Consider the following 26,604-nt stretch of genomic DNA (forward strand, 5'->3'; position numbering starts at 1 on the left):
ATCTCTAGCCTGTACCCCAGTTCTGTACGAATAAATAAATACATCTTATATAAAAAAAAGAGACAAGGGCCCTCTCTGGTGGTGCAACAGATTAAAATGCAGCACTATGAAGCTATTGCAGCCACTGCAGCATGAGGTTGATCCTTGGCCAAGAAGGTGACCCACGTGGCATAACAAAATTTTCATGCATTGCCCGCTGGTCCTCAGCAATGTATTTTAGTAGATGATCCTTTTTTTCTCCACCATCACTCTGGTGAATACCCTCTTACCTATTACATACCCTCCAAAACCCGTTTCTTATATGCACTAAATAAATAATTTAAATAATTTGAACAGACTACTCATTGGAAAACAAGGTACTTTACATACTACCACCTGGTTTTTAGAACAAAAATATTTGTAATGTGAGTTAAATTTCCTAACCCAGAAAAGGCTTGACTATTGGTTTTTCTTTACCTGTGAGTAGCTACTAATCTTATGAGCACTCAGAGAGCATATAACATAGATGACAGCAGATACAGTCACTGTGAAGGTCCATTTTCCATAGGAGACTACATGTCATATACACAGCATCTGTGGATAAAGTCAAAGAGAACAAATCAATATGCCAGTCTTGTTATTAATGTATAATTTAATATCAGTCTTAACTGACTCCTACAATCAATATTTGCTGACTGCCTAGTTGAAACCTTACATTAAAAATCTTTTAAAAAAATTTTATTAAACAGCTAATTAAAATTGAACCTAAACTTGTATTTGGTCATAACTTGCAATTTAACTTATAAGACTGTCTAACTCTTGAATATTTCTAATAGGATCACCAGTAGGTCACCAAAGTGATATAGTTGGACGTAAACATTTTTATTTTTATTAGTATTATATAAGATATTAAATGGTTTCAGTTATTTATATTTTAAGCACAGCTTGTCTGAATGCAACTATTATCTAGTTTCTAAAATATAAACCCTTATGGTTCCTAGCATACAGCCTATGTTACCATTCACTTAAAAACTAAAATAATACTTACTGGTATGGAATGATGATTATTCCAGGATCATACCATTTACTATGATTGCACAAGGTAAAAGGAATTCTAAAAGTTGTTCATGAGGTAAACTTTCCAGGAAACAGAGTACCTCCTATTCCAAATTACATGAACTAATGAACCAAGTCTCATTAAGTACCATTTTTCTTTTATAAGTGGTCTTCTACGTCTTTTATACCACCCACTTCCTTTCAGGTATACCTATCATAGAAAACTGGAGGAGATCCTACGTATTATTTTGATCATTTAACCATGTGGTTATAAGAAATTTCCTTATATGTAAATATTAACTGACACCAGTCAATGCCCAAATTTAAAGTTAGGAAGTTGAAAAAATTATCACCAAGTTATTGTGAGAATTAAAGAGAAAATGAATGGCTTAGCAGGACTCGCACCATATCCACATTAACTGCAACAAAAAAATCCCACTCTTCACTATGACCTCAATAAAATCAATAGGCAAAAAAATATACAACAGTAACTTGAAGTTGAATTGCTCTAAACATTTATTAGCTAATTTTATGTAGCAAGGAGGGGACAAAAAGCTCACAAACACTCTACACAGTTTCACAAGACGCATTGCAGGAAAAAGTGACTACGAAGGATTGATAGAATCCTAGGGTCTTGGTGGACGCATTCCGGGGGGAGGTGGACCTGGAAAAGAAAAGGCAAAATTCCATAAAACCATTAGAAAAAGAACATATATTCAAGGGCCTGTCTGGTACAACTGAGCCATCTGTGTACCCACTTACCTCTAATTCCTGGTGGAGGGGGTCTCATTCCTGGAGGAGGCATGCCTATTGGGGTCCCTCGAGTAGGGGGAAGCCCAATTGGAGGGCCCATAGGTGGTCTCATACCAGGTGGAGGAGCCATAATGCCTACAAAATAAAAATGACAAAAATAAAGTATTTGTAATATAATTAATACAATTAAACGTTGATATTTCCTTGAACCATGGGCAATGGGCTCAATTACAGCCCACTTTCTTTCATTATGAACTATTACCCAAAACAGTAAAAGTACTACGAGCTACTGATTAGGAATTATGCTGGGTAATTTTGTATTATCTTAATGTTTATATTCATTATTATCTCAAGATGATACAACCTCTCCATAGAACTATACCTATGAACCAAGTTCTCCTCCCTCTTATTCATCAATTCTTTACCTGGAGGTGGGGTTGCTCGGCCCACAGGTGTGGGTGGAGTCCCCCGTCCTGGTGGGTACTGAGTTGGGGCGCCAGCAATGCTGGCAGTAGCAGCAACTGCAGCAGCTGCTACAGTACCTCTTCCCTGTGGGGTCATTACCTAAGAAGGCATGGTAGGAGGGAGAGTCAAGGTAAGGCACACTCAACTTTCAAAATCAAACGAAAAAAAACACATCACAGCCTTTCAAGCAAAATAAATAACTTCACAATTCTCCCAAAATTTATATGTTAAAAAAATCTGGAACACACAGGTTCTTTTATGCTGAATATGCCCTTTTCAAGCTAATAATTTTTTTTTTTGCATTTTCTCAACTGGTTTAACAATCTACATTTTTCTTTACTTACCACCCTGAAGTGTTTACTTTTAGGTGTCTTCAATGTATTCTCTTTCAAATGTGTATTTGTCCCTCAATCCCCTCTACATTGTATAATGTTTCCATAGTGTAAGTACATTTAGGTTCACTTATCTTCTCAGCTCTAGTCTTTCCCCCAATAATAGAAAGCGTTCTCCAGGTTCACCTGTTGGGATGGCCCTCCAACCCCTCGGACAGGTCCTGCTAATCCAGCAGGTGCTTGGGGAATTGGGACACCAGCTGGTACTCCTCTGCCAGCTGCCCTGCCAACTCCAGGGCCTCCTGCGGCTCCAGCAAGTGGTACTCGGGCAATGCCAGTCTGAGAAAGAAAAATGATGCTTAAAAATCAAACAATTTACTGAAGCTATCAATAGTCTTGATGTATTAAAAAACTCAATTCATTCACCATCAGATTCTCACAGTATCATATTAGTTCTTTATTTAGAGAAGTAAAAGGCAAATGCATCAAGGAGAAATACTGCAAACTAAATGCATTTTTTGTCACATAACACATATTTTCCTGAACATTCCTACCGAAAAATAAGTGAATAAAAAACCCAGTACCTCCTATCCTTACATAGGTAGATCAAAACCTTTAATGGCTGAATACGGACATACAAACACTGAAGTGGCACATGGTGCATGCTGACAAAGGTCTGTTATACTGTGAACCTGTTGTGTCCTTCTCTAGCACACATCTTTAAACAATGTAATGTCCTGCTGCAATGAGTCCTGTCCTGCACTACGCATTCCTTACATCTTTGGGGGGTGGTCCTTCCACAGTCATGGAAACCAAGTTCTCCCCACGCAGCAACACCAGACCCAAAACCCGTTTTTCTTCACGTTCTGGCTGCTTTGCATTCTTTGGCCTACAAATCAGAAGTAAATTTTTAGAAGATAAATGAGGGGCACACTGTCTAAGATACTTACAGATTCTAAAATCTCAATTAATACTTGATGCCAAGATGTCCAAAGGCTCAGTTACTGTGTTGTGGAACAGGGAATAGACTCAGTTTATTTGCAAAGGTGAATGACTTGTTTAGTTCTTTTCCTATCAAACTTGACTCTCAAATTTTTTTTTACATCAAAACTGACTTTGTGAAATGCAGTCACAAATGACATCAAAAATGGAACCTCAGTTTCAGTTAAGATGGGAAGTATATATTTTAAAACCATTTTTAACTAAGTTAATCTTGGGTGGGGAGCAGGACAAGAGGATCTACTGAAATAGACTGCCGAGGGGAGCAGTGGGTGAGACAGAAGAGATCTCCTGTGCCATGTGGGTAACCTCCTCCCTGGCTGGGGATCCAACTTGTGCTGCAGAGGCTGCTCACAGCTTCATTGCAGCTGTCTCTTAAACCCCTGGGGCATCAGGGAGGGACCGAGTCAATCTCAAAGAAAAAAAGGGCCAAACACAGTTCTAGGCATAGAGGGTATACAGAGTAAAGCCACCAGAGATAAGTGACACAAGAGGCTTATAAAGTAAACATCAAATCAACATTGAAAATGAGGAATTTAGTGTCTACCAAAGGCACTGAGTAAATACATTTTAAAACTGCTCTGAAGTATTCTAACCATACCTAAAATGTCACACCATGAATAGTAAACGGTATTGTCTATTTCAACTAAGATTCTTTAGGTCACAATGATTGCAGAAATCAATCTATTAATAAAATTTCCCAAATTTTAAAACACACACAATATAACTTGATTTTGGTCATACTGTTTAGTTTTAGTTTTACTCTTCGTACATTCACTGATGTATTTTCAAACTTAAAGACACAGTGCCTTAAGACTGAGAAGTCAGTTCCATTTTAGAAATGAGACATGAGGCCTAGTCCTGCTATCCTTTCTCATCCTCCTTAAATTTCTTTTCCTTGTCCTTACTCTAGTTTTTCCCAAAGCCTCGCTCTTCATTTGTAATTACCCAAAAGCAAGATGGTCTTACTTGATCTTCCTGAACTCATCACAGTCACAGAGGATCAAGTTCATATGCTTGTCAAAAGCCTTAAAAGTGCCAATGAAGATTCGGCCATCTTGCAGGATACATCTCATTCTGTAATCAATGTGCTGCAGCATCTTGCTGCTCTTTCCCACCGTCTGGCAAGGAGTAAGATTAAAGTCAGTTTATCAGCTTTTTTGTCACTTCTCTCAAATCTGCTCCCATTCCTTCCTTCTATGTCAAATCTAAACTGGGATTTTTGTTTAGTAAATTTAACCACTGCAATATCTTCTACATTTTTTTCACTTCCTGAAGTGACCTTGAACCACTTAGTCCTCTGTGGAGTCCCCTACTTCTAATTGCACATCACCTCAACTTTATTTCCTCCTCAATGTATCCCAAATATTTTTCACCTATTAGTATTCATCATTCTAATCCCTCTACTCCCCATCTCTGATCCCAAATAGAATCCTCCCACAGAACACATGAATCCCTAGACTCATTTTACCCTGGAAACATGATAGGAAAGCATTCTTTATTAAAAACTTTGCAATTCCCAAAAACTCAGTAAAAATGTAGTTTATTTTCCCAACAGTTTTTGTCTAATTTCATCACAATTCATATCCCCTATGTTAAAAATAGATCCAAATTCAAAAATTTACTTTTGTGTAACTAAGGCACCTTTTGAAAAGATTCTTAATCATACACTCAATCATAATTCTAACAAATGTATACTTTATTTTATTTCTATTTATATGTGTGGCCCTCTGCAAAATCAGAGGATCATAAAATCTAAGATCTTCCCAATTATCATAATCAATTTAAAGCCTTTCTTTGTGTTAACAGTGTAGCTATACTATCATGCCCACAACATCATTTAGGATGCTGAATCTCCTTCAGGCTCCATCTTCTGAAACCTCATCTATGGGTACCCCATGTGCGGAAGGACCACTTACTACTATAATCATGACCAAAAACTACGGTGTATTTTCTCACATTATAAGATTGTTTTAAAAATATTTTCTAACCATTTTTACCTTTATACCTGGGCAACAGATAGTGCTTTTCTACAGCTGTCATCTACACAATGAGATACCATTTCTAAAAGCTGACTCCAAAATTCCCTATTCATTTGACACTCTGGTAAATCACTACTTTGGGACCTTACAAAAACTTCTCACCCCTCTGCCCAAATATATATCTTACCATGATTGCTGTTCCACCAAATCCAATGTCCGCAGTAAATTTCAGGATCCTTAAAACCTAAGGGAAGGCTACAGATAAAGGTATGACGAAGAACAATGCAAGCTGGGGCAGAAGCTTCAGACAGTTGATGGAGCCTGCAGAGGAAAGCATGATCTAGTGGCACTGCAATCTACCATGTGTAAAACAGGCAGACAACTTTTGAGTGAAAGCACAGTAACAGACATCCTAAAAACCCATTGCTCATGTACACACCAAATGAACCTTAATTTCACTATTCCCTTACTTTAACCCCCACAAATAACACTACTAAGACTGCTAGAATTTTAAATTCTTTAATCTTACATATTAAGATGTTTCACCCACTATTCAAGTTAATACCAAGACACGTCCACTTTAATAGCTTGGTATCTGTTTTTCTTAAGGAATTAAGTTGTGAATAACTCCTATTAGCTGAATTCAAAGGTCTGTTCCCTTATTGAATCACTAAAATATTTTCAGTTACAACATACACAAATTCACACTAAAATGTTAATCTACCAACACCGAGAACCAACTGTTACCATATGCCTGCTTCAAAGTACATTTGTCAAATGGAGACATATATGAATATATGTCAACTTTATTACTAATCAAAGGAACAGGTAATACAACATTATTTTGCCACTACTCCTAGTAAGTATGATAGGTAAGCTATAATCAATAAAGGTTTTTTTTATACCTCTCCATTAGAAAAGGAACACAAATTGTATTACTTTTAAATTAGAATTTGTATTTATAAATCTAAGTGCACATTAGTTTTATAAAGAGATGTGATTTTTAGCAACAAATATTTCCATTAAGATTGTTCTTCAGTCTTCAAATAAATTGACACAGCAAAGTGAAGTAGCTAAAAATACTTTGAATCAATTATTGCAGGATATGAAAGTAAAATCAATTAAATGGTAATTTTGAATGGAAAATATATCAAAACAAAAAGTGTTCTGAGAATGGTTTTCCATATGGCACTATGTTGCTAAAAGAGAACATAATGAAAGAAAAATAGCTCAGTATAGGTGAAAGAATATTTCTCTACAGTTACCAAACTTTAAGAGCAATACATTACAGGGAAAACTTGGAGAGTATCAGATATGAATATTTTTTAAGTCTCAGTGCTATCAACAGCCATTGCAGCATGCGTTCCATTCCCACCCATGAAGCTGACCCACATGGCTCAGCTGACCTTTCCTGTATTGGCCACTGTTTCAGAGCAGTACATTTCAGGAAATTCGCTGTTTCTGCTCTTTACTGTCTCTCATGAATCCTTTTACCCATACCTCTGGCTTATACCTTAGTCTTGAATACACAAGTGAATCTTAAAATATATGTATAAAGTAAATTCATGGTTACTACCCATCATACCTCCCTACATTTTTCTCCACAATACAACACAAGAATCCTCTGAGCAGCTTCTTCCTGGAGTAATCTACTCATAACCTCATATTGTCCACTTTCCTTCAACACCTACCATGACCGGGTATACTCTGGTGGCACAATGAGTTGAAGCAGAGCACTAACAAGCTATCCGCAGCCACTGCAGCACCAGTTAGATCCCCAGCCAGGGAGGTGAACCACATGGCATGGCAGGCCTCTCCTGCCCTTGATCACTGTTCCTCTCAGCAGTGTATTTCAAAATAGTCAAATCTCCCTGTTCTGTTTCTCATTCTCTCTGGTGAATCCTCCAGACCCCTGTACCTCTGGCATGCACCCCTGTTACTGTATGCATAAATAACTAAATCTTTTAAAAAACAAGCCTGCCCTTTTAAAGAAATTATATATACCATGACTAATTCCACTACATCTTCTCCCCTAAAACCAAAATGTGTCCTCAGATACAAGAATGACATCAAGAATACTCCTGTACCTAGTATCTTTACCTTTTAGTCTATGCAAAAGACCAAAGTCTCACTATATCAGCAGTGAATCTCATCCCCATTAATGTAATTTTATATTTACACAATCTCCCATGAGTTAATTTAAAACCCCTAATATACTATGAACAGACAAAAATTTTATATTTAGCATATTTCCAAACCAAGTAAGTTTAATCATTAGTTCATATAATTTTACCTATTAAGCCAGGCTATTCATCAATTGCTGGGACATAAAGCATATTAAATGTTCCTCTGAAGTGGGGTGTGAAAATGAGGGATGCATAAGTGGACATAAAAGACTGTGCTGGACCAAAATGGCAGTGACAAGGACCTTGCAGCAATGATGGAAACATTGCAGAAATGCACCAAGAAACTGATGCACATTTTAGCATATAAACTATTATTCATAAAGCTGTTTTTGAAAGGTAAAAAGTCGGAACCTTTGAAAACAGTGCACAAAGTCGTAACCTTTTATCTTGTCATTGGCATAAAAACCAGCTGCTCATTCAACAAAGCACTGTTACTAGAGTACATTCCCACAGCCATGGAAACATGCCGTGAGACAGAGGGATCAGTCACTACTAGAAAAATAAAAATGAGCAGTGCAACTTCTTAAAATCTCACTTATAGCAAAAACATGTGATCACAAAGAATTAATGCATGGATTAATGGCATGGGAATAAGCATCAGTGGTACATTTAAGGTGGAAATATGTTGTCAGTCACCTCTCCATTTATGAAGGCAAAAATATTCCATGGTACATATTTCCCCATTTGGTTCCTCAGTTTCAAATCTTCTATCTCAAGAAACATTCTAGACAACACATACCTATCTGCTCCAGTCATTTATGTATCTTGGCTATAATAAATGAATTCAAACAAGATTTCCTTGTAGAAAAAGACTGTCACTGTCATGTCTTCATTATCCTATTATTCAACGCTTTTGAAGTCCCAAACTTATTCTTCCTACATCCAACATATGTTGTTACCCATTCATCAAATATACATATGCACCTGTGGCTTTGAATCACAGACTAAATAACCAGAGAGCTATAGAACTGGACATACAGACAAGCATGACTGACAGCATATTTCCACCTTAAATGTACCACTGATGCTTATTCCCATGCCATTAATCCATGCATTAATTCTTTGTGGTCACATGTTTTTGCTATAAGTGAGATTTTAAGAAGTTGCACTGCTCATTTTTATTTTTCTAGTAGTGACTGATCCCTCTGTCTCAGGGCATGTTTCGATGGCTGTGGGAATGTACTCTAGTAACAGTGTTTTGTTGAATGAGCAGCTGGTTTTTATGCCAATGACAAGATAAAAAGTTACAACTTGTATAAAATAACTTGCTTAAGTAAAGGGGATTTGCATTTTACTTAGAACTCAGGAGGGATTGAATGGAAAGTTAGTTTCCCTTAATTACACAAAGGAGAAATGTAATGAATAGTTATTTCTTATGCTTATGCTTAGCAAGTCAAAATTATATACCCTTGTAAGGTAAAGGAGAGTTGTCAACTTTGTAAAATGACCACATTTTTCACAAGGGCAAAGTTGAAAATATTTCATGAGAGAATAAGAGTGCTGTGTTCAAACTCAATGATAAATTGACAGTGAAGGTTTATTGCCCAACAACATCAAAGAGCACAAAAACAAATGTTCCAAGTCCGTGGCTTAACAACACCCTAAGAATCCCTGAATTTTACTAAGTCTGGACTTTGAAATTACTAAACTGTGTAAGATATATACAATTTAATTCAAAATAGGTGATCATATCTGAACAAAGTACATATAGCAAAAGAGAATAAATCACAGAATGTTCATAGACTAGTCCTCAATGAATCTGGGAAAATAAGACCCCCCAGGGTAAGGTATGTAAAGGGCAAAGAAGTTTAGCAAATAACAGGAGAAATTTCAACTGGAAAATATTTATAAAACAATGTCCATTAAAACCACAAGAATACAATTCTCCATTATTTATATGTATCAAAAAAGGTGGTATTGAAAAACTTCTAGTAATTCTTAATGGCAATCAACATGCTTATGATACTGTTCAGAGGCAAAGTAACAAAAATATTTCATAGTCATAATTTTATGCCCTCCATTCACAACTGGATTTTTTAAAGTAAAACTTAAGAACTAAATTATCTTAGAAATACAGAATATTCATGACAGCAAATAAACTAGAAAAAAACATGAGTGCAAGAAAAAAGTAAATCATGACCAAACTTATTTATTCATTATAACTGAAAATTTTAAGGACTATGTAATAAAATGAGGAAACAATATACATATATGTTAAATAGCTCAAAAGAAAAGCAAATGAGCAAAATGAAAACTAGCCAATCTCATGTTCTGATTGAAAACATGGATATAAAAAGATTTTGGCTTACTTTGCCATTTTCCTTGTCTATCACTTGTTTTATGTTTTTATAATGAAAAAACAATGTTACCAATTATGGTAACATAAAAAACTTTACTAATATGCAGTTGATTTTAACATTATTCTTAGGGTGTCATATCCTAGAAATTCCTGTTTCCCTATCCTGTGATGTTTATATCAGAGACTTCTATAATCCATTTTTCACTACACTCCCTATATAGTACTGTCACTTCCTCATTGGTGACCTCTGTGTTCTTATCTTCCAATGTAGTTCTCTAAAATAAGAATCAGTCTGCGGTTTCTTTTACCGGGAATGATAATATTTTAGCCTCAGTTTGCACGTCACACCTATTCCAACCTGCCAATAGAGCCACACTCAGTAAGGAAACTTTTGCTAATAAAAACAGTAAGTGTAATCAGATTTTATTAATCCCTGATTCTAAACAATTTTATCTGTGGTAAATAACAGCAACTACAAGTCTTTGATTTAGTGAAAAACTGCTCATTACCAGAGGGGACAGGGGTAGGAAAAAGGCGTTGAGGGAGAACATAGACAGGAAAAGGTGGCTTGCTTGAGGAGGACTAGAAAAATTACACATGTGGAGGTGTAAAGCCATACACCAAAATTATAACTGAATGTTCCATGAACTAGTCATTTAGATAAAACTAGAACCTGGACTACAATAAAACAGTACTATCAGAAAATTAATGGTTCAACCGGTTCAACTTACAGATCACTATACTCAAGAATTATAAGATCACTATACTCAAGAATTACAAAAGCATCTGAATTTCATTGAGAGGGCAGAAGATTCCTGGCTTTAAAAAAAATCAATTGTGTAAACTTATTTAAGAATGCTCTTACATGGTGAAGCAACTGTGGACAATGATTGATTCCATTATCTGGTAATGAAAGCCAGGCAACTGATAACTTAAGACTGTCAGGTAAATAAATATAAGTTACAGCAGAAGGTTTTTCTCATGCTTTGTTCTCTTTGCTTTAAAACTCAAAATAATGGCCTTAAAACATGCCAATAAAGAACTGACTGATTTTTTAACTTTTCTTTTTCTGATCATCTTAAGTCTAAGAGGTACTGAATTTCTGTATAAAGCCACATAATCTTAAAATTTTTTAAAAAAACTATAAATGATGCACCCTCATGTTCAGTGTAGCATTAGTTACAATAGCCAAGATATTTAAACAACTGAGTCCATCAGTGGATGAACAGATATATGCAAGAGTTCTTCAGTCATACAAAAGTTTATCTTGTCATTTTTGACAACATGTCTGGACCTTGAGAGCACTGTGCTAAAAGACACACACATACAACATGATCTCACTTAGATGTGAAAACTTTAAAGTAAAAACAAAATGCAGAGGTGCAGAGAACAGACTGGAGCAGTGGTGAGGCAAAATGGAGTAAGAGTCAAAAGATTAAAACTTCTAGTCATAAACAGGTCAAATGGATGATGCACAGAGCAAAGCAACTATAGTTAATGCTGCACTGAAGGTCTGTAGGTTGCTAGGAGAGTACACCTTTAACTTTTACAACTTCCAATTGTTTAATGGCATACAAGAATATCATTTTTTAATGAAACTTATTTAAAAGCAATGATTTACTCAAAGTATTCAGGGAGAATCCTTAAAAAAATTAGATGGATTTAAAAATGAATTCCAATGCAAATCTAAAGTTTCATAACAAAAAAGTGCTACTATATGTAGTGTCATGTGATTATGAAATACATACAAATATCCAATCATTATGAAGCTAACATGTTGTATGCCAATTAAACCTCAAAGAATTCACAAAACAAGGTAAATAAAAATCAACTTCTGAATAGCATTTTTCTAAAAGTGTTAAGCACCAATATAAAGACAGACTATAAATAAATCTGCATCACATTGAAAAATTGTGGATAATATATTTATTACATTGTCAGATGATTCAAATATCCTGGTAAAAACACAAAAGTGAGAAAAAACAAAACAAAAAGGAATAATTAGTAAATAAGCATGGGAAAATATTTAACTTCCCAATTAATAATGAATGTGATGTATATTTGGAATTCAGTAGATAAATGACATGTCACTAAAATAACCAATAGTGATGGATGTATATTGCTAATAGTACTCCATTGATTTTGAAGGCATTAGACAAATTACTTTGTAATAAACTTAGAAAAATTTAAGTAAGTTCATATAACTTGGTTCTGTTTATTTTTACATTGGCATGTTTGAGGATTTTATCCTTTCTAATGTTTCATGCAAAGCTGCTCACTGTTGTTTTAATCGAAATCACCTACAGAAAAAATTAAGTCTTTTACAGGAATTATAAAATATTCAAGGCAGATATGGAGCAGCCATTTATATAGTACTTTTTATTATTGTTAGTATTTGTATTTAAATTATTTATATTATTATGTTTAGTTGAAAACTGATACAAAATAAACTAAATAAAACTCCCTAAAAAGTATATATACTATGATGATTGGGAAATACAGAAACAAGCATCAAGACAAGAATATTGCAGTCTAATTTTATTTTTTTAAACTTCTTGCCATATGCTTATTTCAGAAGATTTGAGGGAAAATATTGTTTTAACATGCTCCAAATAATTACGTGATCTCCAAACACTTATTTTTTATTCCTGATCATGCCTACATCAGCTCTAACCTTTTTTGTTTGTTTTTTTGCCTGGAATCAGCTACCTTGATGTTCCAATACTGCTTTAACCACCTCTGGGCGTCTCAGCTAAGAATGCCTGTCTCAGTTCCGCCTGGAAATCCACCACAGGTACTTGCTGCAGCTGAGATCGCCTTGGGTACAGCTGACACCTATGTCAAGAGCACAACACATACAAATGAAAATACATTTGCCTATATAGATAACAATATGAAAAACACAGAGGTCACCTCTTATATTTGAAGAAATTTTCATTTAGAGTCAGTGCATACAATTAATTTATGAACAACTACAAGACAGTAAATAGGAGCCTGTATATAAATTGATACTTACCAACTTTGGTGATTTGAACAAGAAACTGGTAAAAAAATGGCTCGTTGGTTTATTATTAAAATGCCTTTGGAAAACTCGTTAGTAACATACATTCACTCCCTCTTTAAATCATACTATTCAATATTTGGAAACAATCCTGTAACCCTGAAAGGGACATGGGAATGTCTGCAAAGTCTTTTCAAGTCAGCCATTAAGGTAGTCATCCATGCCAACCTCCTAAGAAACCAGGCCCTAAAAGAAAGTAAAGTACTTACAGGACACAGGCTACTTAGGCTTTCAAACTATGTGAACTATTCATTTATTAGAGAGCAACAAATCACATCACACTCATCATACGCCTTATCTGGCTGTGAATCTGGAGACAGGGATAAGGAAGAGAAAAACTGCAGTTTGCTGACTAAACAAAACAAACAAAAATCAGCAATTCTCTGATGATAAATAATACTCAAACACACACACACAAATATTCAACAGCAGTTAGATTTTGAATAGGGACCTTGATAAAAATATTTTCACTTTGGGCCGTCCCTGGTGGCGCAGCAGGTTAAAGCACAGCACTGAGAATCTAAAGCCACTTGCACATGAGTTCGATTCCCGTCTGCCCCAGAGGTGACCACATGGCGTGGCAGACCTCTCCTGACCTACCCTCTGCTCCCCTCAGCAGTGTACTTTGTCAATTTGTCTGTTCTGTTACCCACTCTGTTTCTGGTGAAGCCTCTCACTGCCCCTGAGCCTCTGGCCTGTATTCCAGTTCTGTATGCACAAATAAATAAATCCTTAAAAAAATATTTTGACTTTGTACAGTAATCTTTAAACATTTTAACATGCTGTTATAAAATAATTAAGCTGGATTTTGTCCATGGTTCCTTCCATTTCCCATCTGACAGGTGTGTGTCGTTACTGTGGTGGGCCTGAGGGTTACATCAATGTTAATGATAGAGAAATCATGTAACAGGGTAAAGACAAGCCATGTCATTAGAGGCCTGGGGAACTGAGGCTAACCTTGGAAAGGATAGGAGCTGGAAGCTAATTAAGACTAAAGTTGATCAAGTGGCCAAGAAGACCCCAATAAAAATCATAGCATCAATGTGCTGATGAGTTTCCTATCTGACAATAAACATTACTGTGCTGAGAGGGTATCATATTTTGAAGACATAGGTGCTCCAGATTTTACCCTATGAGTCTCTATTTAGTTTATCTTAATCTTATCTTTTATTAGTAAGAAGTGTTTAAATTAGTAAATTGGTAAAAAGTCTTTAAGACTTTTAAAATAACTTTTTAAAATGTTAACATGTAGACAGCAGAAAACTGAAAAAGCCAAGAAACAAAAAACAAAGGATAATCCATAATCCAAATTCTCCATAATCATAAGCACTTTAGTTTGCAATTCCTTCCAGGTCCTATGTATATATTTAAATAAGCAAACTTCCATTTTTTTAGTTAAGATTATATAGTTATGTAGCATGCTTGTTCAAACTATGACTTATTTCCTATTTCCAAGTTCCAAAGCTCTATGGATATTTTATTTCATCCTTTAATATTAGGTATTTTTTGCATTCTGTATGTCTTATTAAGGGAGTAATCCATCTATAGCCAATTAGGGAGAAAAAATTGCAGATGCCCTGGCATCAATGGAATGTTTGTGAAGATTACTCTTGTGGAGTCCTTAACATGTCAAATCTGAACTATCTCCAGGTAGTAAGGTAAGAGTTGGAGTAATGGCATTTCTCATTACTTGTATTTTCCTGATCTATCAATGAATGATGAAATCTTTATTTGGTCATTCTTAGTTTCAAGTTTTTTGTTGTTGTTACCAGTTAAGTTCTCTGACCCAGCAAAAAATTTTAAATATTTTTTATTTTATATATATATAAAATATATAATACACACACACACATATAATTCTTTATTTTCACATCATTTTGTGCCTTCTTCCATCTCAGTTGTAATCCCCATGGGCTTCTCATCACCAAATCACCTGTGTGCCATCATCATATAGTCAGATGCACTTCCCTCCCTCTATTGTTTTTGATCCCATTTCCCATTCCACCCTGTAAAATGTCTGCTATATAGTTGTTCATTATTATTATTATTTTCTCCCCTGGCTCTTAGTATTCCTGCTACAAGTGAAACCATCCAGTACTTTTCCTTGACCCAGCAAGATTTTTTTTTATTACAAAAGTTTATTTTTACATCATTTTGTACATTTTTTTTCCATCTCGATTGTTATCCCCGCGGGTTTCCCATCACCAAATCACCCATGTGCCATCACCATAATCCCGTGCACTTTTCTCTCCACCCCGTTTTTGATCCCATTCCCACTCCACCCCCACAAAATGTCTCTGGTATATGGTTGTTCATTATTTTTGTTATTTTCTCGCCTGGTCCATTATACTCCTGCTATGAGTGAAACCATCCGGTATTTTTCTTTCTCTTTCTGGCTTATCTCACTAAGCATGATCTTTTCCAGCTCCATCCAAGTTGCTGCAAAAGACATGTGTTTCTCTTTTTTGGTTGCTGAGTAGACCCAGCAAGATTTTAAGAAAAGTTTTAACCAAAAAAACAGGTCTTAAAAAAAAAAGAAATTACCACATGAATTAAAATAGCAAATCGCCTCTTGCAAGAGACAAATCAAATATTCACTCATAAAACACTCAGAATTGAATAGTAAACAAGGATAAATGAGGAATTCTTTAACCTCATCAGTAATTCACAATGAGCACATATATATATATATATATATATTTCTGAATCTCATCTTGCAGTATGCCTCTGGCTAAACTGAAATCCACCTGTAGACTAAAGGCTGAGGGTATGCAGACATATGGCATTTAATTGATAAAGTACAGAATATAAATCTGGAAAAAGTCATTTTAAGGAGTACAGAGTAGATAGCTTTCAAACCCAGTCTCCAATTTTTCTAAAACTCAGAAAACATTAAGAATCAGGGAAAATACATTCTCTAGTTCCAAACAGCAAGAGTTAAGTTGGTGATTGATAGAATAACTATCAGTCCCAGAAGTATAAATCAATGAAATATGCCCACTACTTATTTTTAGCTTGGGGAATGTTTTATTTGTATTTTGTTTCTTTTTCCTTTTTTATTTAACTTTACTTGTAAATTCTGGATGAGATAATAACAATCCTTTATTTGCTCAGACTCGTACACACAAATCATCTAGGAATATTAACATATAATTTTTGGTTTGGGAAAACAATAGAAATTTGATCAGTTATTATTAAAACGAGCACTCATAGTTATTAAGTGCCCTAATGCTGGGAGAATCCAGTTTTTGTGTCATTAGGCATAGCTTTAAAATGTTTCAGTATTCCTTATACATTCCTATAATACATTCATTCTGATCACAGAGTTGCCTGTAAAGTTACACTATTACTTCTTTTATTCAACTCTCCTTTCCCCTATTCAAAACCCTCTAATATTTATAAGTAATTTATATAGCCGTTCAGGAAAATGAAGCTACTTATTCTTTAAAAGCAAGAATATAGAGATGGACAAGTAAAATTTGTATACAAAATAAAGCAAGATGAATATGATATCATCCATTATTTTGGTCCACATTATGCAGTTCTAACAAAATAATAAGCCATAAGGGCATTCACTGACTAATAAAAGATCTTCCTACCCAGAAATCCCCCTCCCCACCTGTATCTACACCACAATATCTAAAGTAGCAAATGTTATTTGCAGAGATGCTAGAGGGAAAATGGCATTTTTTAAAACTTGGAAGTTACAAAAGAAAAAAATAAACACATTACCACAAGTACAAAAACAACAAAAAGTCTATTATAAAATACAAACTAATACTCATTAATAAAATATTGCTTTCCAAGGCAATGTCCAAAATTAAAGTGCAAAAAAGGAAAAAATGTCTCAGTAGAGAAAAATAGTCAGCCGCAAAATGGGGAAACCTTTATATCCTCATCAGTAATTCAGATCAGCAAATAAATAATACTATTAATTTTTCAGATATAACCAAAATAAGACACAAAAATGCTACCTACATTTTAAACAGAATTTCTAACGCTTAGCTTTGGAGTGAAATAAAACGCAAATAGTATTAAGAGCTTGTATTAATTATCAGATTAACTAAAGCTTATCTTCATTGCTTAAATGAGGCAAACCCATGTATTCTTCAGTATGGAAATGATAAATATAACTTTTATACCACATATTCTGCAATTTGTAAAAGACAGACTTTTATCTGCTGATGCGAAAAGATCCCCAAGGCATACAGTTACAGAACAGTAAATCCCATATAAGAAAACAAATCCAGACATGTGCCTCCCCCAGCTGCCCCCATGAGCCTCTGAAAGGACAGAGATCAAAGTATCTGAGGATACTGTCTAGGGAGGGAAGGAAAAAAAATGGTGTTCTGCAATAGATATTTAATTATTTTTTTCGAAATTATGCATTTAAACAGTATATTATTGTTAAGAATATTAATACGTATAATTTTGAAAAACAACAGCTTTAAGGAAAGAAAAGTGGTCATACAAAATGCAAAAGATACAATGTTTTAGTCATTAAAAAAGGCTTATTTTTTAAAATGTAAACAGCCCTTCTGGAAACCTGAACTAATATGTGTGCGTGTCCTACAAAGAAAGGAAAAACTAATGTTTTTAATTGGATAAATGTGCCATCCAAAGCAAAGCATACTTGAACAACTGTGAATTTTTAAAATGACATCCCTTCAATACACAGAATATTTTGCAAGCATGGAATGGGATTTAGCAACTCAATAAAGAGGAAATAATTTAAATTATATTGTAGGACGTACGATTTTAAAGATAATGCCCACCTGTATTAAAAAAAATAAGGAAGTGTGTTTTTCTAACATTTTAACAGGCTGAGTTAATTTAGGATTAACTGATACATTGCCTTATCTTCTGTATTACGTGCGCCTGATAATTTAGTTAACCTCACTTGCAAAGATGAAATTGCGTAACACTTCGTTCCAATTTGTAAAAGGACTCTAATCTGAACTCTTTGGCACAGACTGTACTCACTCTTGGCTGCTCAGAGAGGCTGTCCTTCTGCGCTTGACTTGGACTTCCACCTCTGGTACGTGCTGCTCCGTTGTCCGTCTCAGGTGTAAGCGGTCCCTAAACAGTAAGAGGGATTTGTTTGATAAGATTTTATAAATGAGTCAGCTCTGCTGCACCTATGACAATTTGGTTCCCTATTTTTCCTTCTCCTTTTCCTAATAAAACTGGCCTTTAAAAATATATGATTCTATAAAATATATTTTAAAACCTATTAATCATTTTTTAAGAATAAGTTAAGTGTTAGTAATGTTACCAAAAACAAGGCAAAACTCCAACGCTAGATTTTATTCTGCTATACAATCTACTCTGAAACTAAATAAAAACCAACTTTCTTCATTTACAATCCCTTAACATCAGATGAGAAAATACCTGAAGATGAAAAAATAAAACTGTAAACTGATTTCTAATAGTCACAACTTTACATTTAAAATTACAGGTTATATATAAATGTATACACACATACACTGATATACTATCTACATTTATGTGCAGTGAAAAAAAAACAGATTATTTCCAATTATTTGAAAACTATTATTTTTGTATAATGGAAGGAAATATTTAATTTAAAAATTACAAAGTATCCACTTAAGCAACTTCTTATGAAGGTGTTTTAGAGTTTGCAAAATAAACAAAAAGGTGTCTAAGTAAAAAAATAAATGAAAAACAAAAAGCAACATGACACCACCACATTATGATCTGCAGAACAGTTCACAAAATGGCTGCACAAGGCAGCTGTAAATGGGTGGCCATGTTAGAAATGACAGGAGCCACTCATAACGCAAAGTCTAAACTAGCTAAATCAAACAGGACAGAAGGAAAAACATTTTACAAAACGTATGTAACTTAATACCTTAAAGGCAAAATATGAAGGATACAACCCCAAAGTGAATAACCTGAGCTAGTCATTTAAAAGATTTGTAATTGATTATGCAAATTAACCCAAATAGCTTACCAGTAACCAAGTTATTACTTCAAATCCTTTAAAGTTCTAAACAAGCAATAGTTAACACTTCTTAAAATTCTATATGTAATCATTAAACTTTAAATGATAAAAATACGTTATTTGCTAATCATCTTTATCTTTGACTAGGCATTGAAGTAGAAAATGTCACCTGGAGAGTGTTAATTTTTTGTGCTTCAAAATCTTTCATTACTAAAAAATAACCTGGACATACATTAAAATGTATAGTGATTAAGACTCCACAACACTTACTATATCTGAAAAAGGAATCCGTAAATTATACATCTAAAACAAAGTATTCAATCAGCTAAATGAAGGAAAAAAAAAAACTTGCTAATCATAGCTAATCTAAGTCTAGTATCCAGAATGTGTAAACAACCAGTAAGGATTCAAAACTAAGATACTAAAACCCAGTTTAAAAATGGGTAAAGAACTTAAACATTATACAAATTTCCAATCAGTACAAAGAGATGCCCAATAGCATTATAATTATTAGGGGAATGCAAATCAAAACCATAGATATCACTTCATACCCAGGAAAGAGGAAGGCTATGGTTAAACTACTATCCGGAATGTAAATGGTGTAGCTTCTGGCACTTTCTAAAGCACAATTATATACTGATAATTAACATTTGATCCAGAAATTCTACTCCAAAGTGGAACAAAATGAAAGCACAAAAATTATGCATGAATGTTCCTAGCACCATTAATATTAACTGCAAAAATGTGGAAAAACAGCTCTATGTACCAAATTATGTATTAAAAATATATATATTGCACATATCCATATATTTAAATATCAGTTAAGTTTTATAGGAATGAAGTACTGATTTTCTCAAAAACAAGGTACAGAGTGGCAGTTTCACAAGGACATAATTTATTATGTATAATAACACAATTAGACTTCTACGAACCTCAGTATGTCATATTAATTTAATTCAATAATATAATTGAAAACAATCGAATACCAAAGTAAAAAAAAAAAATCTTCAGTTCCTTTACCTCATAATCAGTTGCTCAGTATTAAAATGTTCCTGAGTTCAGATAGGAGAAATTCTGCTCAATTCTTACCCATTTTTAAGTTGTATGCAACCTCTTTTACAAGTTGATGGTTTCTAAGTACTTAAGTTTCTACTTATAATTCTAAATATACATAAAACAAACGTGCATTTAAAATCTTCCAAACTTTATTGTCAACCAAGAAAGCAACATTTAAAAAAAATTAAACAATTAAGGGAAAAAACACTATTCCCCGTATGGTATTGATTTGTTTTGCTCCTAAACACTTTCATTAATAAAAATTTATCTGGACATACATTTAAATGCGCAGCAATGAGACCTCACAATTTTTTCCTATTGTCTAATTTTCTGCGACTCAAGTTATTACTTATAATTCACTCCAAAAAACATAAGTTCGTGTTACTATCTCAGGAACAAAAAATAAAAAAGATAATGTGAAATGATTCTTGTCTGTAGATCCTCCCACACATAGGAAAATTAGTGCCTCCCTGGCAAAACCTGTGGAATCAAAAAGAAAATTCTGTGCCAGCCAGTATTCAGGAACCAAAGACAACATTAAAATTCAACCCTGCCATTAAGGAAAAGGCATCTTAACTAACAACTTGAAAACCCCCAGGGTCACAATAACAGGGCACATACATAACCAGTTAGAAAGTCCTAATATGCATGTTAGAAAGAGATTTTAAAAATTCACATCATATACTGAGGCAGCAATACCTCGAGGATTTTTCCTTAAAAATGACTATGCTGAAGTTGCAGGTCCAAATAAGGATAATTTAGAGACCTCGACATCTTAAATGTTATATTTTTCATAAACAAATCTCAGCACATAATTAAGAGAGAAGAAAATTAAGAAAATCCAGATGTTGAGTAACCATACATGAAGGAACTATTCCAGCAAGAAAATGGCAGACTGATAGACTAGGGAAGCCAAGAAAATACAATAAACTTTTTATAGACTGATCACATAGTAGTACCTTGTCTTAAACAACAAAACAGCCCTTCTACTTTGCTCTAAACCAGTTTACACATACTGCTCAGTTTTTAAAAATCCTGATTTTAAGATAAATATTCACTGGGTAGGAAGTCCTCACATTCCAGGTTCCAAACATAAGAGCGGCCCATAGGCGTCGTCCATCCGCCATGTTGAGATCTAAGGTAAGTGAAAGATCACAAAATGGCGGACCAGGCTAATACAAATACAAGTCAAATTATCAGAAGCTAAACCAAAATATAAATACTTGAAACAATATATTTATAAAAACAGGTCAAACACAGAAGTCTTACTTACTACAAAACTGCAGACACCTGCTAATGTTTAAACTCTCTGAAAAGAAAATGCCAGAACAAAGTTTTTCATGCTTCCAGAATTTACAATTTCTCTTAAATTCCAACTTAAAATATATTCATTGTGGTAGGTTGTAAAATAATTGCAATCCTGTCAAAATACTGAATACAAAGAAAAATCCTTATAAACACTCGCAATCAAAGTCCTAGAATATAGCAAGTTACTATGTTCATTATCCTTTCTCACTTTAATTTTCATATTGGTTTCTATTTCAACAGATCATTTCGCAAGCATTAATTTAAAGATCTTACTAAAAGCAAAAATTCCCTGACAATATGCTTACCTCCTAACCTTGCAATATTCTCCACTTTTCTGATTCTATCCTATTCTCCTTTTGAAAACACAACTTACAGCTCAAATTCCTAGACGCTCTTATCCTGGTTTAAGAAAAAAAAAATCTCTATCTAAAAATCAGCATTAGAAATATAATATCCAGAAATAAAAGAGTGCTGAGTATACTGTAGAGGAAGCAGTTTTAGAATGACCAAATATATAGTTGTAATTAAAGCTATTTTTAAATTATCTTTATTATCTAAATATGTATTAAATCTACTATGAATATGGGGGAGGGTAGGATACAAAGTACAATATAGGGAAAATATAAAAAATGACAATTCACACATTTCTAAAGACTAGAAAACAGATTCAAAACGTTGCCATAAAGTAGCACGAATAATCCAGAAGTGGCTGCATCTGTCTTGGCTCCTGGCCTCCATTGCTCCCGTCTACAGAACAAGATCCCAAGCTGCCATTTCAGGCAGTGGTGGTACAATGGACAAAACCCCTCTCCTTTCCTCCCCCTCCCACTGCGGCACTATGGGGAGGGGGCAGCCCCAAGGAAGAGACTGGCCAACCCTGTCCTTCCTCCTCCCTACCCCCACTGCAGAACAGTAGTGGAGGAAGGGACAGGTGAATGGAGTGGATGCCAGGCCCGCCGGGCAGAAGCTGTGAAAACCCCTTCCCCCCACTGACCACCCCACCACTTGGCAGATGTGATGTCATCCCTGCTGCGTCCTTCCCCACTTGCTGCACTAGTGGGGGAGGGCCTGCCCACTCAGCAACGCCTCCTCGCCTTACCCGGCGAGGGTGGAGCTGATACCCACCAAGGATGCAAGGAAGGCTGCTCCCCCCCACGCCACTGCGGCACTGGGGGAAGGGGGCGGTAGCCCCCCACCCTGTTGCGCAAGCGCAGTCACACATCTGCAGTGGCAGCCATCTTTGGGGAGTCGCACAATGACCGTACTGCAGCATAGGACCCCCATGTGCTCCTAAAATCACCTTTGAAAATTTTATTTTGACTGCAGAGAAGAACAATGCAAACAAGAGGTGCCCCCAATGTCACATTCCAGAACGATTTAGGACTCTCGCGCGGTATGCATAAAGCAAGCTCTGCGTACCAAATCCCAATCCCAAGGCAAGAATTACAAAAAAAAAATAAGGAATGAAATATACAAGGACACAAACATTCCTAAAGTCATCCTTGCGCGGGCTCACCTCAATACACAAACTCAAAGACTCCACCACAGGTTGCAGAAAATTAAAAGTTCTCTCCACTCATTCAAATCACGCGTGTGGCCCACATACTATCACTATCTCACACCATCTGCCGGCCATCTAACACACCCTGCCGCCACCGTCACCCCTCTCCCTGCTCCCTTGCCTGCCCACTCACCAGCAAGATGGCCACTCCCCACTGCCCTAAATCTCACCAACGTGGACCCCATTGTCCCTCTAGTCTTTGTCCCCTAGTGGCCCTGGCTGCCACCACCTTGTCGGTCACCATATTCACCAAGACCACTATTCTGGTGGTCTTTTTGCTGTCCACCACCATGGTGCTCACCTCGCCACTCCACTTTCAGCCATTAAAGATGTCGTCTTCACGCCATCGTTCCTCACCAGCACCTGGATGGTAACCCCACTCCTCCCAACAATCACCATGACGATCACCCCACGTTTCCTCGCTGTAACCTCCGTCCCACCACCATCATGAAGACGATCACCCCATCGTCCCTCTTTACCGCCACCACTAAGGTGTACTTCTTCATGCCAATGCGGTCATCCCATAGCCCCCTCCACCACCGCCACTGCGGCCATCCACCCCTCTCCGTACCACCCCCATCATGGGGGTCATCCCCCACCCTTCCCTCCAGTCTTTGCCATGATCATCATCACCCCTCCCTACCACAATGATGGTCTTCCCGCTGCTCAGTCCAGTCACACCAAAGTAGTTACCCACCTCCTCCCTACCACCCCACTAGGGTGGCCTTCCCACCGCCCCTCCCTACCAGCGCCAAAGCGGTCACCCCAGCACCCCGCCCCCATCGTCACCATGGCCACTCCGCCCCTCCCTGGCGATGCCAAGGTGATCACCCACCACCCCTCCTTCTCGCCACATGGACGGTCACCCCACCGCCCCCTCCAATCACTGCCACCGCAGTCACCCACCCCTCCCCCACCCTGTCACCGCCCCCACCCTAGCACCGCCATGGCGGCCACCCCGCCGCTCCGTGCAAACCATCATTTCGGCGCCACAGGTTCACCCCAATGTCGGATCGCACACCAGCCCGGTAGTCACGAGCTAGCTACCCGACCACCTCTACACCACCGCCACACCACCGCCATACCACCACCACACCACCGCCATAACACCGCCATGGCCGCCAGCCTGCGATCCTCAAGACACCGTGGTCGCGGCTCACCGCCACCACCCCGTGAACAAGCTACCCCCTGCATCGCTGCGCCGCGCCCTGCGCCCTGCCCCGTCCGTCCCACCCGCACGGCGCACGCCCACCGCCCCAACCCACGGCACCCTCCGGCTGCCTCCCACAGCCTCCCAAGGCAGCCCGACGGCCCACGGTCACGGTCTCAGGGCTCAAGGACAAAGGCCGCCCGGAGAGCGCAGACCGGACGCGGCAGCCTGATGCGCCGCACAAAGGCACCACACCACGGCAACAAGAGCCCACGGCAGGATCGCCGAGCCCTCGTCCAGGTGTCCAGCGGGCCCTGAGGACAAAGAACTTGCGGCCCGTGTCCCATTCACACCGCTCCTCCAGATTCTAAAACCCGGATTAAGAGGCCCACAAAAACAGCCGTCCCCCCGCTGCCTCAGAGGCACCCCACGAGCTGACCTGGCCCGCTCCATCGCGTCGCTGGCCGATCCTCAGAAGAGCACGTCAGGCATCTCCCGTGGACACGCGGATCTGCGCCGCAATCGCCGCGGCAGCGCCAACTAAGCACACGCAGTGCCGCCTGCGCATGCGCACCAACCCACCCGGCCGGCCTGCCGCGCATGCGCGTCAGTTTGCCGCAGTGCTGATTCCTGCCGCAGTGCAGGGGTGCCCGCGCCCTCCCGGCCTGAAGGGTCTCAATGCCCAAGGCTATGGGGGTAGTTGAGAGGGTCACTCCAAGGCCACCTCCAACCCGGGGTTAATACCTATTTTAGGTATGTGAAAAATATTCAGGAAATTATTCTTGGTTCCACGCTTTACAGGAACCACTGGCCAAACAATACTGATTTACAGTTGCGCTCATGGCTTCCAGTATGCTACATCAGGAAGTATAACTGGAAAGCTTTAAAAAAATGATAGAAAATCACAGTCAATGCAAAAACAGGTGCTTCAAGCACTGTCTAAAAGTAATAGGTAATCCGAAGACGGTACGTACGTTGTTCATATCTAGTGTGATAGTTTCCCTTTTCTACTTACTACAAAATTTTGTAAATTTTGAAAGTTCTATCAAAACAACCATAATGAATTCTCTAATACAAAGTGGATAGGTGATTAAGCTGGGAAAGTTGGCTATTTATTTCTTGTAAAACAAAAATTAACTCAGATTCCTCTATTAAAGAATAAAAGATTTGAATACATTTAAATTTCTACCAATAATCAGTAAGTGCAGGGGAAGTAGCACTTTCAAGAACAAAATAATTTCCTAATAATAACCAGTCTAGGTGGTTAATTGGAGGAACACTTTGGTAACACCCAAATTTCTACATATGTGGAATGCGGAAAAAGACAATACCAAAAAGGGAAAGCTAAGGAAATAATCCTGTATCTATCTGCATAGTGTTTTACATAACTTTGCCCTTTCTCAATTGTCCATATCAAAGAACCGAAGGTGGGGGAAGAATAGTGGTGACTAACTTGCAAAAGGTCCTACATCCTGTAAGTGGAGTTCTGTTTGCAGTGGTTCGAGTCCAATATGAGAAAACATCAATGTAAACTTCTATCTTAACAAAATTTTGAAAGCTATGTGCCTCATGGAAGCTATATAAACTGTATAAACTAAAATATAAATAAGCAGCAATAAAGTATAGTAATGTTTGACTCACACAACAGAATATCATCTTGAACCATATAAAATTGTTAGTATGTAACAATTTTGATCTCCAAAAATTGTCATTTCTAATAGTTCTTTTTCATATCTTCGTGTGTGCTTCAGAACATGCATCCCCAAAGAAGCCATGTGGCATAATGACTATCTGAAGTTATCCCCTACACAGAGAAATTTGATTCTGAGCCTGACACAAAGTTGACATTTTAACACTAGGAACATTTCAAGGACAGGAAATTTTGAGGAGTGTGCTCAGAATTGTTAAAGAGAGAAGCTAGAAATTATGAAGACAGATATGACACTTAATGCATAAGCAACAAAGGAAAAAATAGATACATTGGACTTCATCATTACATGAAAGTTTTGCTTCAAAGAACATTGTTCAGCAAATGAAAAGATAACCAGCAGAATGGCAGAAAATATTTTAAAAAGAAACATGTAGCAGATAAAGGAAGTGTGAGAAAGTCCTACAACTCAGCAAGAAGAAACAATTTAAAAGCAGTGAAAAGATTTAGAGACAGTTCTCTAAAAGTGATAAACAACCAGTCAATCAGCATGTGAACAAGTTACTCAACATCATTAGTCATTAGGAAAGTGCAAATGAATAACTCATTGTGATGCCACTTCACACTCACCAGGATGTCTATAACCAAAAAGACAGTAGCAAGTGTTATGGAGGATATGGAGAAATTAGAATACATATTGGAATGTTATTGCTAATAGGAATGTAAAATGAAACAGCCAGCTTGGAAAAAAGTTGGGGAGTACCTATAATTTTAAAAATATAGTTACCTCATGTCTCAAAATTC

General features: G+C 36.9%; 2 protein-coding genes across 3 annotated transcripts; both read right to left on the minus strand.

The window, feature by feature from the left end:
* Positions 1-1,527: 1,527 nt before the first annotated feature.
* On the minus strand, positions 1,528-5,874 carry SNRPN (small nuclear ribonucleoprotein polypeptide N). Its single transcript, XM_004693071.2, has 7 exons — positions 5,754-5,874; positions 4,554-4,705; positions 3,363-3,474; positions 2,772-2,924; positions 2,214-2,352; positions 1,798-1,923; positions 1,528-1,699 (listed from the first exon to the last, which is right to left on the minus strand). Exons 1-7 carry the CDS (start codon positions 5,754-5,756, stop codon positions 1,662-1,664), a joined length of 723 nt encoding a protein of 240 aa, XP_004693128.1. The 5' UTR covers positions 5,757-5,874; the 3' UTR covers positions 1,528-1,661.
* SNURF (SNRPN upstream reading frame) lies at positions 5,804-24,704 on the minus strand. Of its 2 annotated transcripts, XM_012732748.1 has the most exons (4): positions 24,592-24,704; positions 18,096-18,191; positions 12,761-12,886; positions 5,804-5,887 (listed from the first exon to the last, which is right to left on the minus strand). In XM_012732748.1, the coding sequence occupies exons 1-3, from the start codon at positions 24,603-24,605 to the stop codon at positions 12,781-12,783; spliced, it is 216 nt and encodes a 71-aa protein (XP_012588202.1). In that variant the 5' UTR covers positions 24,606-24,704; the 3' UTR covers positions 5,804-5,887; positions 12,761-12,780. The 2 variants fall into 2 exon arrangements, with proteins under 2 accessions (XP_012588202.1, XP_004693129.1); XM_004693072.2 differs by lacking the exon at positions 5,804-5,887 and having other exon boundaries at positions 12,738-12,886; positions 24,592-24,703.
* Between the last annotated feature and the right edge of the window lie 1,900 nt (positions 24,705-26,604).

Source organism: Condylura cristata, unplaced genomic scaffold (assembly GCF_000260355.1).
Source record: "Condylura cristata isolate star-nosed mole 26May11 unplaced genomic scaffold, ConCri1.0 scaffold00035, whole genome shotgun sequence".
Lineage (NCBI taxonomy): Eukaryota > Metazoa > Chordata > Mammalia > Eulipotyphla > Talpidae > Condylura > Condylura cristata.

Excerpts from the sequence above, each read along its gene's own strand:
- SNRPN (XM_004693071.2), bottom strand. Across the intron at positions 2,925-3,362 it reads AAGGACCACCCCCCAAAGAT|ACTGGCATTGCCCGAGTACC; the intron begins GTAAGGAATGCG and ends TTTCTTTCTCAG. Across the intron at positions 2,353-2,771 it reads TTGGAGGGCCATCCCAACAG|GTAATGACCCCACAGGGAAG; the intron begins GTGAACCTGGAG and ends ATGCCTTCTTAG.
- SNURF (XM_012732748.1), bottom strand. Across the intron at positions 12,887-18,095 it reads GCCTCTCTGAGCAGCCAAGA|GTGTCAGCTGTACCCAAGGC; the intron begins GTGAGTACAGTC and ends CTCTTGACATAG.